The sequence below is a fragment of the Psammomys obesus genome, unplaced genomic scaffold, assembly GCF_907164565.1.
Source record: "Psammomys obesus unplaced genomic scaffold, mPsaObe1.curated_primary_1811, whole genome shotgun sequence".
Classification (NCBI taxonomy): Eukaryota; Metazoa; Chordata; class Mammalia; order Rodentia; family Muridae; genus Psammomys; species Psammomys obesus.
In genome coordinates, this window is record NW_026596466.1 from 3,132,819 (window position 1) to 3,148,693 (window position 15,875).

General features: G+C 44.6%; 1 protein-coding gene across 1 annotated transcript in view; it reads right to left on the reverse strand.

The window, feature by feature from the left end:
- The window catches only part of LOC129670104 (protein sidekick-1-like), a gene marked incomplete at its 5' end in the record, with an annotated part of 897,806 nt that overhangs the window by 534,796 nt on the left and 347,135 nt on the right, over positions 1 to 15,875 (reverse strand). The window contains 2 exons of the mRNA XM_055598542.1: positions 4,345 to 4,492; positions 7,424 to 7,530. Coding sequence (XP_055454517.1) covers positions 4,345 to 4,492; positions 7,424 to 7,530 — 255 coding nt within the window. The remainder of the gene's footprint in view (positions 1 to 4,344; positions 4,493 to 7,423; positions 7,531 to 15,875) is intronic.

Below are 15,875 nucleotides of genomic sequence, written 5' to 3' on the forward strand. Positions count from 1 at the left end.
GGGGAGCTGGATTTGAGACAGGCTTTTTCTTTGTAATCCTGGCTGTCCTGGACTCCGTCTATACACTAGGCTGGCCTCAAAGTCACAGAGATTTGCTTGCCTCTGCCTACAAAGCTTTGGGTTTAAAGACATGTGCCATCAACACCAGGCAAGTGTGTCCTCTTCTATGAGAGTTCTGAGTAAAGCCATAGAGCTTAAGGACATGTTATTAGGAACCCTACACTCTAATGAGGACCACTACAGGATGGTTACAATGAACCCTGTTGGCTACCTCCACCTCCTGTATAACAGGCGAGATGGGGAGCCTTCTTCCCTTCAGAGGCGAGAAGAAGCTGAGAAAAATGAGACTGTGGTCCCCTGGAAGGTACAAGTCATCGATTCTGGAATGGTAATCTCATGGTTAAAGCCCAGGGATAAGTAAAGGTGTGAGGCAGCCAGGGGCTTCAGAGACAAACGACAGCCACGCTAGTTTCAGTGTCTATGTCTTCCCTTCCAGCCTTCTTCCCATTGGGGTTAATCTGTCATTGCTTTTGCAACAGCTCTTTTCCTTGCCCTTGTCAGCCATGTTTTTATAAGCTCCAGGGACTAAGGCTTTGGTGTCCTTGAGAGACCATTAAGCTGTTGGTTTGCCCCATGCTCTCTGGGCCATGGGTACCTGTTACTGCACAATGCTCTCCTCTGCCACCCTATGCACACTTAAATAAATTTTCTCTATGCAGAAAGAAGAAAGAAAAGAAAAGAAAAGAAAAGAAAGCCAAAGCCAACCTCTGTTGCATGCACAGTATAGCTGATACACTTTGACTCCCTAGGCTTGACCTACTGCTCCATGTACTCATAGGTTTGCAAATAGGCAAAGAGATTAATAGGCCAAGTTCAACCTAGACTGCTCTATTGACCTTGAAACTGATATATATGCAACTATATAGTCATTGGCTGTGTTTATCCAAATATAACTTGCCCAAAAAGAACAGAAGAAACCACTACCATCTTAGAGCGCACACACACACACACACACACACACACACACACACACACACACTCTTTCCCTCTCACACACTCACACTCAGAGACACAGATACACACACACACACACACACACACAGTCTCACACACAGAGACATACACATACATTCTCTGTCTCATAGACACACACAGACATACACACACACTCTCACACACACACTGTCTCTCACACACACAGACATACATATACACATTATGTCTCATACACACACACACACACACACACACACACTCACATAAAACATAAATATAAACCTGCTCTCCTAAAATTAAAATTTTCTGTCTGCTTTGGGAAATAGTAACGCCATCCTGCCAGCTGACCAGGCCTCTGGTCTTAAGATCTGCCTATGTTTCTCTCCAGCTTTTACATCCTACATCCAATCCAAAATGAAAACCTAGGAATTCTGTTTTTGAACTAATACTGATACTTGACACATCTTACCTCCTCTACCCAAACCCATTCAAGCTTGTGTTATTTCAAATTGAAAGCTGGGCTTCAGGGTAAATGAGGAAAAACACCTGAAGCAATGGAAGAAGTGAGCAAAAGCATGAGGCACATTTGTCAAGTAGTGCAAACAGGAGAATCAGCCAGACAGGGAGGCGGATGTGGGCTCTGCAGTCAGAACCCAGGCCTCAGGCCTCCTCTGTGCCTGTCAGCTGTGTGCCCCAGGGTAAGTCAGTGTCTCCAAACTTGAGTTCTGATAGCTGTAAGTGGAGCTAATTATAAGTGACCCAGAAGGCAATTCTGAGGATTACAGAAGATATGTTTCAAGTAGGTCCTCAATAAATAATGGCTGCTAGGATTATTAATAGGCTATTTAACTAATTCTTCAAGTTTGGAACATTTGGGTTACTGCTTCTTTTTAAGAGAAAAAAAAATCCACTTTGTTCTGGGCCCAAAGGTCAACTTTTAAAGGTCACATGATAATGCTATAAAGAAGGGTGGTGGCGAGGATCCACCCACAAAGAAGGTCCCCAGGAAGGGACTGCACATGTAGAGGCTGACAGCGAGCATAGGCGCTTGACCTGTGCTCAGTGTGTGATGCAGTTCAGGTTCCAGCTCTTAGACACAGCCCTGGTGGTACAGAGCAGAACGCATCTCTGAGCTGTGTGTAGCCACCTGGCTCAGAAGTGCAAGGTTCTTAGAAGCAATATATCCTGGAATGGTGGATAAACTGTTGGAGAACAGGCAGCACGCACTGATTTATGGCATCTCACATCGCAGGCACTTAGGAAGTGTGGGGCGATGATGAGGTGGAAAACACAAAACTAAAGGACCTTGTAGAAGTGCAAATATTCATAATCAGTCCCATCTCCTCTCTCTGGTATACCACCACACTGCCAAGGCTGTAGGTCTATCGATAGTTTTATGCTTGTAAACAGACCATTTGTTTGATAGGACACTGCCTTAGGACTCTAATCGAATCATCTTTTTATTATACCATTAGGAATTCAATAGCTTTAGCATGAATCTGCAAGTTTAAAAAAAAAAGACCATGAAATTTGGAGTTACCTCATTGTAAAACTTAAGAGTTATTTCAGTGGAACCCCTTTCATACTTGGAACAAGCATAGCTGGTTCACACAGTCGATGCATGAACCAACATGTTTTCATTTGCTACCAAATAAAACAAAATGGTCCCAACATCACAAATTCCCAGCCCGTGGTTTCACAGGCTCCGTGACTGAGAAGAAGCCTAATGCAGCCTACTTTGCCAACCCCACCGCTCTCAGTACCCCAGCATTCCTCCACCTTCTGCTGCCCTCCTGTGCTCCACACTGGTCCCCTGAACATTTATGCCACACTGTTGCTCAGCCGCTCTCTGCTCGGCAGAACCGGCTCCCTCAGCGATGAGATATCGATCCTTCCTCTTTGTTTCACCCAGGCCCAAGAGGCATCTGTTATGATTGGAATCAATACGAAGGTGAATATCCAAGGAACTTCAAATACACAAAAAGGCAGAGCACCCACACCACTGAAAAGAAGTGGTGTTTTTGTTACAAGAATTCTGAAGTATGGCTGTTACATATATTTCTATTTTCTTCTATTTTTGACTGCCAAAAAAGAATCACTTGGTAAGCAGGCCCACGCAGGGTTTAGAAGTCAAGGTGGGCTAGCGTGGGCATTGGGCTTAGAGAGGGAGGTCCCCGGTGCTCTGTTAAGTGGGAAAGTCGGTGGGTAGCCCACAGGTAACTTCCACAGTTGCACCTGAAGCCCACCCAGCAAATGTCTCCCACAGAGCCTTTCCAAAAACTGACCCAAGGACTTCCTCCTCGTGCATTTTTACCTTTGAGCAACCACTCCGCAGCCTGAGAGTCTGCCTCCCACCCCAAGCACATAGCAGTCCATGATTCTTTTAAAAAATTTTATCCTTGAAGGTTTTTATCCTTGCACTACTATCTTTCAATTCAATGGCAAAGTGTCCACTTAAGTAACACGTGTCCAGGACCAGGGGGACGGCTCAGTGAAGCGATTGACTCACAAACTTGAGGACCCCACATTCAGATCCCAGAACCAATGTGAAGCTGGGCCTGGAAGCATGTGCCTATGACCCCAGGGATCCGTTCTTGGGGAGAGATGGAGATAGGTCATGGATTAGCCCGGTGGTCACGGTGGCAAAACACAGACTCTGTCTCAAACAAGGTAGAAGGAAAGGATCCCAAGGCTCTCCTCTGCTCTTCCATGTACCCCCTCAAGATAAAAAGAAATATGGACTCAGTCTTCTTTTTAATCACTAAAAGCTGCAAAAGGAGAAAACCCGTCCAACATTCCACACATATCTTGAACTCGGGGCAGGAAGACTTTGAGATAGGGCTTAACTGCTCACAGGGTGATTAGCAATAGATGGGCAAGCCACTAATTGGACAAAAGGAAATAAAGCTGTCATGGAAGAATGAAAGGCTAAAGAGGAATAAGCAGTAATTAGGGCTTTATCGTCACAGAAAGGAGGATCAAACATTGAGGCTCAAGGGACAATTGCAGGCAGAGCCCCCACAACTGTTTAATAAACACCTGGGTAAATGAGGCTAAGTGCAATTCAGGGGTGACTGTGGTGAGCCCACAGAAAGTGGGCTCCAGGGTAGAGAGCAGACCCTGGGTTCCAGGTATACCACGTGCAGAAGGTAACAGCAGAAGGCTACTTGCTTAAACTGCCTAAAAATAGCCAAACTGGTCACAAAACAGCTATTCATTAGGGACTGGGGAAGCTCTCACACTAGGTGAGGCTTTCTGGTCACTGGTTACTTGGCCATCATTTCACTTATTAAGCGCACAGCACAGGCTCCATAATGAACGGCATCTGCATTCAATGGAACAACTTACATTCTGCTGCTTGGAATAATCTTATGTCCTTCTTTAAACCATGTCACTTGTGGTCTGGGGCAGCTGACGATGGGCGCTAGGTTCAGAAGTGCAGCGTGTCCTTGAGAAACTGTTTTCTTCTGGTCTGTATCCATGAAATTCCCCATATCTGCAGAGAAGAATTAGACGGTTAAGTTCTGGAGCACGCTATTTTTTGAGGGGGCATGAGGGTCAGAGAGGGAAATAGCTGTACTTTACAGTGAAGCCGGGCTGCCACCACGCTTAACAAGGTGACAAGCGAGACTGAATGGCCGCGCTGACGAGCGCAGACGTGACTGCCAGAGGAGCACTGGCAGAGCCTCTGAAGCAGCCCGCATGCCCTCATCAGCGAGGCCACGGGCCTCTGCCGCACTGCAATAATGTAAAGGCTGCGCAAGCTGACTGTCTCACTAAAATAAGTGCTGGAAGGCCCCCCGGCCCCATGAGGTAGTTCTTACAACACTGAAATGAAATGCTTCCGGACTCCTCCCAGGTCTCCTTCCTCCGCCTGGGTCTCCTCATCTACCTCTTCATCTCTAGGGTGACGTCTCCCTCACAAGTCTTTGGGAACCAACGTGCTCCAGCCATTGGAGAGTTCACCGAGAATTCTCTTACCCTCCCCCACACTGATAACATCTTTTGGGGCAGTCAGTCTTTGTTCTCCTGATGAAAACAACTAAAACAAAATGAGCTCATAGCCGTCAGTCTGTAGATATGAGAAGTTCCTTTTTAAAATAGGAACTTGAAATGTTAAAACACTTTCTGTGCTGTGACCAGATACAGTCAGTGCATACACAGAGGTAATTCCACAGGATACTTTTTTTGTGTGTATATGTGTGTGTACATGTATATGCAAATATGAATATGGGGGAATGAACACACACACACACGCACACACGAGTACTGTGTATATGTCCATATGTAGGCCAGAGGATCATCAGGTGTCTGTCTTGATCCATCTCCATTTTCTTTTCTTTTCTCTTTTCTTTTCTTTCCTTTGAGGCACTACCTCTCCCTGAACCTGGAGGTTGATAATTGGGTAGCCGGGCTGCCCATCAAGCCACAGGGCTCCTCCCACATCTACCTACCCAGCACTATGCCTGGCTCTGGCATCCTATATGGGTACTGGGATACAAACTTGGTTCTTCATGCTTTTGGAATAAGCACTTTAATGACTGAGTCATCCCTCTAGCCATCACCTATCTCCTCTTTTGTCTTATTTTGTTCTGGAAGCAGAGTCTCACTCTGTAACCCTGGCTGGCCTGGGAATCACTGTGTAGACAAGACCTGGAAGAGGTCTATTTCCTGAGTGCAGGGGTTAGAGGTGTGCACCAACCACTCCTGACCACCCCATATTACTAAACATATCTCGTTTTAGCTTTCTTCCAGGAAAGAATGCGATCATCTGTAGCTTTATCATGAACAGCTATTTTCTATGTGGCAGGACACACTGTGAAGGCACAGGTGGAAGAGCTGTGTAACACTGTGGGCAAGCAGCCTCGCTTAGTGGAAGCGGGAGAAGGGCACGATGGCAAACAAAGGACGGGAACAAGGGTGCAGACGCCATGCAAAGTCCAGACTTCATAAATACAATTTAGTGTGCTCTAGTCAATTCCAGGCTCTCCACTTACTCAAATATGGTTCGGGTATTGATCCACACTCTATTTATTATGTTTTCAATTTTTCTATTGAATAAAAGTTCTGAATTATTCTGTAGATAAATTTGGTGGTGACTTCATCTTCACAAACCAGCAAGATTGCTGCCTCCCTAGTGGCTGGAACAATAGCTAAGCATGAATAGTATAGGGCCTTCTTCCGACATAAGAGCTCCTGCTAGGAGAGTGAGATAGGTTCACGTTACTTTACACGCCACTGTAAAGCTATGGATCATAACTGGGGCCAAAATTAGAAACAGCAATCTTGGAACCACCAGAACTAGAAGGGACACACTACAGTGTGGCCTCAAGCCTGGGGCGTCCTATAATGTAAAATTTCAGAATGTTCTTTTGCTTACTTTTAAACAAACTATACCGAGGCAGACAGTCAGTCCACTGGACAGATCCTACTCTCCAGAGACTTCCTATCACAAGGAAAGCACACACACAGGGGCCGGGTCTCCTGCCCCTGAAGACGTTAAGACACTCAAGGCCTCTGCCTTTTCATGGTGCCTTCTCTTAAGAGTTTCAATCCCCAAAATGGATCTGTTGACTAGATTGCTACAATATAAATAATAGCTGGGGCATGACTATCCATACTTACTGAACAGCAAAATGACTTCCTAACAGGTCATGGGGAAGAGGCAATGAAATCTGACTTCCACTGGGTTCAACTTTTCATTCTAAAAGTATTTCTAACCCTTATTCACACAAGCCACGGAACACTGATTTATACGGAGCACCTTTCTTACCTCTCCTCCTGCTTCCTCAGGTTTGGGAGACCCTTAATCTTTTCAGGTTAAAAAAAGGCAACACCTCACCTGGGTCTCCATATTTGGTTTTAGATTTTTGAAAATTTATATGTATTTATTTGTGTGTTTATGCGTGTGGTTGTGAGACTGTGGCACAGGATGTGTGGGACCATGTGAGGGTCTGAGGGCAGCTTGCAGGAATTCGTTTCTCCTTTCACCATGCGGGTCCTAGGCACGGAACTCAAGGGGTGATTAGGGTTAGTGGCAAGTACCTTTACCCACTGAGATATTTTGCCAGAGCTATTACCAGTCTTAAGCATAATTCTATCTTATTAATTATTTTTGATTCACTTGTTCATTTATAGGCAGTGTCTCATGTTGTTCCATCTGCCATTGAACTCGCTATGCTGCCAAGGATCATCCTGAACTTCTGACCCTCCTGCTTCTACTGCCCAGTCTAGTGCTACGGTTAGGACACGGGGCATTATCCAAGCTAGGCAAGAATTCTGCTGCCTGACTTACACCCCAGCCCTTAGCACATGTCGCTTTAGAGGAACCAAGGACAAGCATCAACTGCCGCAACAGAAAGCTCCTGTGCACAGCTGCTGCAGCCCTGTCCATCACTTAAGGCCGGTGCTCATGCTGCACACGTACATGCCACTTGAACTTCTGATTTTCTCTGCAAGAGAGCTCCCATCCTGTTCCGAACCACGCAGCGGTAAAAGCCGGCGTCCAGCTTCTGTAAAGAGGGGATGATATACCTGCAAAATGCCAAAAAGAAGTATCAGTGGTCAGGCCTCTCCTAGGCTTGGGCGTCCCTCCCAGGAGATGTTCAAGGGTACTCAAGACATACCCAAGCCCTCCCCGACGGAGGACACTGCAAATTTATTTCACCAACATCCCGAATCCTACAAGGCTGCAGATTATTGCATGGAGTCAGGATCTCCTTCTGTATTCCGTGCCAGCACAAGCCATGTGTGAATTAGGCATTGTCGTGCTGGTGGGGCTGGAATATGTAATGTCCAGTAGGCTCACTTGTTGGAGCCGTTCACTCCCAGTTGGTGATGCTGGTCCAGAAGATTGACCAGCAACCTTTAGAGGATGCAAATTCACTGGAGAAAGTGGACCCCTAGGGAGGCAGGCCTACTTTCTGTTTACTCTGCTTCCTGATGCCAGGACAATGTGACCAGCTGCCTCAAGCTCCCACGCTCTCTGTGCCAGGCTGGACTGCATCTCCCTGAACTGTGAGCCAAAGCAAACCTTCCCTCCCTTGGGCGGCTTTTTTGTTAGGCGTAGGACAACATTAAAGTACTAGTGGTCACTGCGATTAAAGCAGACTTTTCAAGCTAAGAAAATCACTTATTCTCATACTGTCAAATCTCAGAGTTTCTGGAAATAGTTTCTAGAACTGTGCATTCCTTCACACAAAGTCCATGTCACTCTGTATGGAGGACCACTGCCACCTTCAGGATGAGCTGTGGCTGTCCTTAGGCAAAGCAGGCCCAGGTCCAGGCCAGTCCTGCCTGCTCTCCAGGGCAGATGTCTTCTAGAATAATGCATGCTCCTCCACTTTTTCCTTCTCTGTGCCTGATACAGACAAGAACTTTGCTTTCTCAGATGACAGAAAAAGTCTCAGATGTAATAATTTACCTTGCATAGTAATGACTGATTCTAGTTTCCATCCCTGGGGCTGTAATAATCCCTCACACTCCACACTTTCCTAAAAGCCTCATCAGCTCTACCCAGGACAGTAAGAAGAGTCCTGCTGTAAGTACAACATCAGCTCTGTAAGTCAGGATGTTTGAAACCCGTAGCAAGCAGGGGTGTAGATAAAGATCACAGGAGAGAATTCAACAGCTCCTAGACTCAGACCTGAGATGCTGTTTAGCTGGATCAGAGACCATGTTCACAAACAAAGAACAAGCCCTGTGCAAACTGTCTGTCTGATAAAAGGGTTAATAGTCAAAACATATAAGGAGCTCCCTAAAACTCAGCAGGCAAAGATACTAAACTGAAGAAGGCAAATGGCCAAGGGGTTTGGGAGGAGGTCTTTAGTGAATTCACGTCAGGAAAATGCAAACCCCAACCATACTTAAAGAACATCTCCCAGCGCCTAAGAAACCTAAGAATAAAGAACAGGTCATACTAAGGAGGGAGAAAAGAGAGCATCTTTGTCTGGTGCTGCTGGGCACGTAGGCTAAGACAATGCTACAGAATAGAGTGTTGTTGGCAAAATTATAAATGGAACTATTATAGACACAGCCCTGCCTCTCTGAAAGGGAACTGAAGATACCTGAATCCCAGGTTCGCGGATGCTCCTTACCATCCAAGCTCTAGAAAGAAGCCATGAATATGTCAGCATAGAAAGAGATGCAACACAGATATGCACCAAAGTAATACTATATAGCCTTAAGCCAAGAAAGCCAGGGTTTTCCCAAGATCATGAACGGGCCCGACAGACATGATGCTCACTGAAATAAGCCAGTCGAAGAAGGAGAAACAGAGTATGCAATGATGACAGGAGGATAGGATAAGGGGGATGAGAAAGCACCCCCAAAACCCCAACAAAACGATTATTAGTTCCATAAAATGAAAGCACTGTAGCACTGCACTGTAAGGATAGAATACACAGCGAGCAATACGGTATTGCGCGTTTAAGGCCGGCCTTAAACGCGTTCTAGGTGTGCCTTTAGAATGTTTTAAGTTATGTTCATTATTCATGTCAGTGATGTGTTGGGTATATGCATGCCATGGTGTTCGTGTGGAGGTTAAAGGTCAACTCTGTGCAATCTACTCTTTCCTTCAACCTTAACATGGGCTTCAGCCATTAAATTCTGGCCCCAAAGCTTGCTTCTTACCCTTAACTATTGAGCCATCTTGCCAGACCTACATGTTCTTACTACATAAAAATAGTGTTGCAAAGACAGGGTGGGGGCCAGGCCTTGCAAATGATGAAGAAGAAGTTGTGTCGGTGGTTGTCCCAGCATGTGCTTATCTCTAAACTCACTGGACTGTGTGCACTATACATAGACAACATGTTATATGCCTCCTATATCATATTAAAACATGTCAGGTGGGCTGAGGAGATGGCTTAGCATCGCAAGCATGGGGACGTGCGTTCACACTCCCAGAACCTACCAACAAGCCTGTACATGGATGCACATACCTATAACACCAGTGTTGAATGTGCTGTGCGAGCATGAGGAGCTTCGTTCACATCCCCAGAACTCACCAACAAGAATGCAGACAGCTGCATGCTCTCAGCGTGGAGAGGGGCAGAGACAGGAAGATTGCTAAGGCTTGCTGGCGACAAACTTAGACCCACAGTCAGTGAAAGACCCTGTCTCAAGAGCTTAAGGAGGAGAAGAAAGTGATGGAGGAAGACACCTTACAGCATGCCCTGGCCTCTGCGCGCACTTACATTTGTACACACACTAAATAAAATAAAATAAAATAGGATATATGCGCTGGGGCTATAACTCAGTCCTCAAGTGCTCACCTATTGTGTACAAGGCCTACCCAGAAGGGTTAAGTAGATGAAACATAACGATGTATCACCCTGTGACAGAACAAAGAAAACTCTCACCTCTGAATGAAGAACAAAAGGAGTAGACTTGAGGCCTGGATCTCTTTCACACTGAGAAGAGGCGGGTGATGAAGAGGAAAGCTGGGGTGAACACAAACTCCCTGATATCTGAGGACATTAGGGGTGCTCTCTCCCCTAACAGAGGTGATGCTCTGGCTGTGGCTGTCTAATCTTTGAAGACATGTCCTCTTACACAGTACAGTCAGAAAAACTTAACTCAGGCTAAAGACAAAGTGTTAGTGCGTTCCATTTGCTCAGAGCCAAGCAGACCTCAAAGCACTGATATCCACCTAATCACTCATCTTCCTTACTCAAGTATGTCCAATTAGTCACCCTGGAAAAGGAACCCAGAGGAATAATTTTAAGAGAATAAAACACTTGGACAATACGGGCAATTCAGCAGTAAGCAAATATTAATCAAAGTGAGTCTCCCTCTGATAACCTTGCAGTGGTCCTATGGCAGGACTCATAAAATCTTTTATGATAAGAAAAAATACTGCTGAGCATTAATCTTAAAAATTCTGTTCTATTATGGGGAACAGTTCATCCCAAACAAAATTAATTAGTGAAGACAATCAGAATAATACCAAACCGAGCACAAAGAGTCAATGCCGTGTATTTAAATTACAAATCAGATTGGAAGGCTGCACACTTTGATTGTTGTGTACTGTGATTACAGGAACGAGGGGCTTGAGAGCAGGTTAAAGCAAAATCAACAAAGTTTTTAGAGGACTATGAGGACAGGTCATTGGAGCACAGCTTTGGGAAGCTGCAAGGACGATTTGATCACAGCGACATAACCACACTTACATAGTTGTTATCCGCTCTACTTTTTTCTCTTTTTAAGTATCCTGCATAGATGTAAAATTCTTATGAATTGCTACAATAATCTTAAATGCTGATGCACAAAAATAGCACTGTTTTCAAACAACAGGAAGAGGCAGATAGGAAAGTGAGTATTAGGCATATGCTGCTGTGTGCACTCTCCGAGGATAATGTCGCACCAGGGGAAAATATACAAAAGCGCTGTGAAGTCCCCCAACTCTTACCAGAATTCCTGCGCAAATTATGTTCACCTAACAGATGGGAGTGTTCGTTGTAAGCCAATTGTTTATAAACACACATTTTTAAGCAGAGAAAGTTTCCCGGCTCATTATAGGAAGGTAGGATAAAATTGTGGGACCATCTGCTGCTCAGGCACAGGCAGCGCTTGCTCCTGCTCTGGACAACACTGAGCCTGTGTGTGAACACACCACACCAAGGCGGGGGCCTGCTACGTCAACACTGCATCTCCAGGTCAACAGAACCCAGCTTTCACCAATGCCGCGGGTGAGAGGGCCATGTCTGCCGGGGACAGCACCTCAGCCGCAGATGCCACTGTAAATATCCATTAGAACCGCCCAAGGCTTTCTCTAGAAAGCATCTTTACATCCATTCCACAGTGAATGCCTAGAGAGAGCAGGATGGAAAAATGACACTGAGTCCGCTCAGGATCTGAACTTCCTCCATTCTTTTGCACACTACTCTAAGAGCGTGTCTCACAGAAGAAAAAAAGAGCACACTGGTTGTTCCGAGGCTAGCTCCCAAGCACAGAGACCTCACAAGGTCCAATTAGCCCTGCTGCTGGGGGCTGGTGCTGCATAAGAATGGGCCTAAGAACTGACAGGTGAGAAACACGGCAGCGGCTGGACATGACCGATGGGAAGTGACAGTTGTGGTGCGACATGGGGATGCTGGATTGTGGTGGTGATGGGACCTGAAGCGATGCGTACAGCAATGGTCGGATATGGAAATGGTGGGAAACGCCATGAAGAGACATGGCGGAAGCAGGGACACAGCGGTGGTGAGAACACACAGTTGTGATGGGACATGCATGGCTGCGGAGGAGCGTGGCAGCGGCGAGACACAGCAGTAGGAGACGGCGGCACCTGGACAGGTGGAGTAAAGACAGTATTTAATGGCGACTGGAACGGCAGCTCCTAAGTCCCTTAGAGGACTAGCTTATGGTGTGACGATGGCTCCAGGGGAGTTACTTCACTTGACTCTGTCTAACGTCCAGTGGCCCCACAATTCTAAAGATACCCACTATCTGTGCAAAAAACAAGCCACAAGAGACGGTAATGACAGTTTGTTTCCGAGACTCAATTCTGCTCAGAATCTACTCCAAATACAACCAAAACAACTGGAGGGAAGAGTAAAACAAAACAATGACCATGGCTTACTGCTCAATTGCCTATGACCACTCACTGATAAAGAGTCAAAAAAAAAAAAATGGGGCAGAAAAATGCCTAGGATGAATTAGGCTGCTATATGAAAATTTTCTAGAAAAGAACAATTATATTTCTAATGATGTATGATTAAATCTGACTTATTTTATAAGTTATCGCCTGGTAGCCATTCCCAACAGAAAGCTACTAAGGAGCTAGCACACGCATCGGGATAAGAATACCACACCTCCAGAACAAGGTAGAGCTACATATCTCTTTACAGTCAGGAATTATCCAAGTGTTTCTGGGTGGGGATGTAGCTCAGTACATGGAGGGCCTACCTAGTGGGCACAAAGTCATGTGTTTGATCCCTAGCACCACACAGAGTACCACACACCCATAATACCTACACTTGGGGTAAGTAGGAAGACCAGGGGTTCAAGCCATCCGTGGATACATAGGAGATCCCAGTGAGCCTGGGCACTACTGCTAATAATGACGGTGATAAAATACAAATTTGGGGCTGGGGATGTAGCTTAGTGATTTAATGTTTACCTAGAAGGTATGAGGCCCTCGTACAATTTAAAAAGAGAAAAGAATGAGAAGGTGAACTAAGTGGGGTGGGGTTATTTCTAAGTGGTAAGAGGGTCCCTTAGTATCCATATTACACAGAACCACACACAAAAAACCCACTAGCTACAAAAATAATTTTATGCTAGTAAGACACCTATTTTGCATGAATAAGTACCAGTTTTTAAGCTTTTATGTTCATAAGCTTTTATGACTTGAACAAAAGCTCTTTCTTATTTGCACAGTTAAAAAGAGGGGGGCTAGGGAAATACACACTAAAAGCCACGTGCAGGCTCACAGCATCACCTCATCGTGGGAAGGTTAGATGATAATTATGTTTTCAATTTTATTTTTATAAATTTCCTGTATTAAATTTTAAAAAAACAATAATCCAAAATGGAATGAGTCTATCTGGAGCTGACTGTTTCCTCCAGCAAAATAATGATGAAAAAAAAAATCTACGGTGGAATTTGATAAAAGAACAGATAGACAATTTTGAAAGTGTGCCCAACTGACAGGTCATACACACTGGGCAAGGTGAAGGTTATGTCCTTAGAAGAGTTAAGTCATCAGCATGAAGTTAAAAGCACAGACTAGGAAAGACTGTGTCATCCACCAGGAATGCTGTATTTGCAAAAGTTATCATATACATGTATGTGTGTATATATTCCTCTATATATTATATATATCATATATAATATCTTGTTTATTTAAAGTGATTTTAAATAAAGAGGAAAAATAAACAGGTGCCTGTGGGCCCCATGTACTGAGCAGGCAGTAGCTGTGTTAGGGCTCAGATCTGTACATACAAAGCTTCCAGAGACCAATGAGGTGGCTGGCTCCCACCAGCTTCTCCCTGATGGCTACCATGGATGACTCTGCTTACCCTTCATGCTAACACTACAAAACCAGTCCAAAGTTCAAGAGTCGCTATTGAGATATTCCCAAGTCTCTCCAGGACTCTGTGGGTTTCACCAACATAAGCAATGTTTTAGAGACTGTTCATTCTTTCTTTCTTCATCTAATCAGGGGCAGAAAGGTGACAATCTCCATTTCATGAAGCTGGGGCATGTGACCGAAATCAGTCTGTCAGATCTAGCATTATTAGGATTAAATACTCTAACGCCAGTAAGAATTGAATGTCAGAAAACCTTTGGGAAAGAAGACATTGATTTTTTTTTTATGGATAAAAATCTTTTATTCCATCTTTGATTACTTAATTCTTTATGATGTGGAATTCTCTGTAGACATAAAAAATGTGGACCATTACACCAAGAATTAAAGTATGAAGACAAATATTACTCTCTGCACAGTTAAAAATATCCACACCAAGCCACAACGATAAAAAGGAGGCTAAACCATGAGCATTGTATCAAGCATCAGAGGATCAGGAACACAGTTAAAAGCTTCTTGTGTCTCATTTGGAAGTTCTTGTCAACAGTGAATCACATTAGGTCAGGTTGCTCTTCTGGCTAAGGCTTTTCACTTAGATTCTACAATGATCCTAAGACAGAGGGCCCAAGAGAGACTAATTATCTACATCCAAATCATCTCCAATAAGGACTTTAAGAAGCCACATGCCAATTCTGTTTAAGAAATTCTCCAGGAACAATCCTATCTGCCCTGACTACAGAGCAAAGAAAATACCATCGAACTGAAGCCAGAAGCCAACAGGAACAGCTCACAGCTTTGTGGCATCCACACAAAGAATGGCCTCATGAGCATTAGAGATCTAAGTCACATGCTCTAAGCCCGAGTTATGCTGTTCAAGCCTGGGAGGTCAACATGGGTCGCGTTTACTTGGAGTAAGATGACAATTGCCCCTATCCACTGTTAAATTCCCAAGTTCATTATCCCCATCCTTCTAGACAAAACAATAGTTAGCTTGATGCCTCAGAAATGAGGAGTCCATATTTCAGTGACAGGATTCACAAACACTAGTTTATGATAAAGAAGAAAGTTGAAGGCATATCCAAAGTTTTCTACCCAATTCACAACCATTTATATATCGAGGACTAGAGACCAATTAAGTGATGCAGTGTGAAACTACATTAGATTATATTTTACCTAAAACTTATAACTCTCAAGGGTTGAGAGCTGAAAGCCCAAATAAAATCTGCTCATGAAAGTGAGTCAGTTCACAGAGTAGGACTACTGGACTGTAAACCCTTAGAGGAGAGTTATCATGAACTATTTGGGGTGATGGGCGAGTCAGTCTTTTGCAGGAAGATGCAGATGAGGGTCACATTCAGTTTAGATAGTTGATGAAAAAACAAAAAACAAAAACAAAAAACCTAACTTGATTCCTCTTAGAAGAAAATGCCCAGACATACCCTTTACTTGTTGACTAACAGACTGAGAAATAATGAAATAAAAACAATATGTACATGGATAGGATACCTACTCCTGTGTAAACACAGGAAGCCACTGCCTGTCACCTGGGTAATCCTGTACCTGGCCTCGGGTTCAAACCAATGTGCTGATGGCTGCCCACTGTGCTAAAGCTCGAAGGCGCCTATGCAGTTTTCAGAACACTTTCTCCATACATCCCTTCACATCTCGTGTTCCCATTTCTTTCCCCATTCTCCTCTTTCTAGCTTAGTGAAGAAACATCACCTGGGTTCTCTCTTTTCCATGCCTTAGCTCGGAAGTTCTGCAAAGGCAGAAGCTATGGGTAATTACATGACTTGCCTTGTTTGTGGCCCATCTCTTAGGATCACCTTCCTTCACCTTTCTAATACCT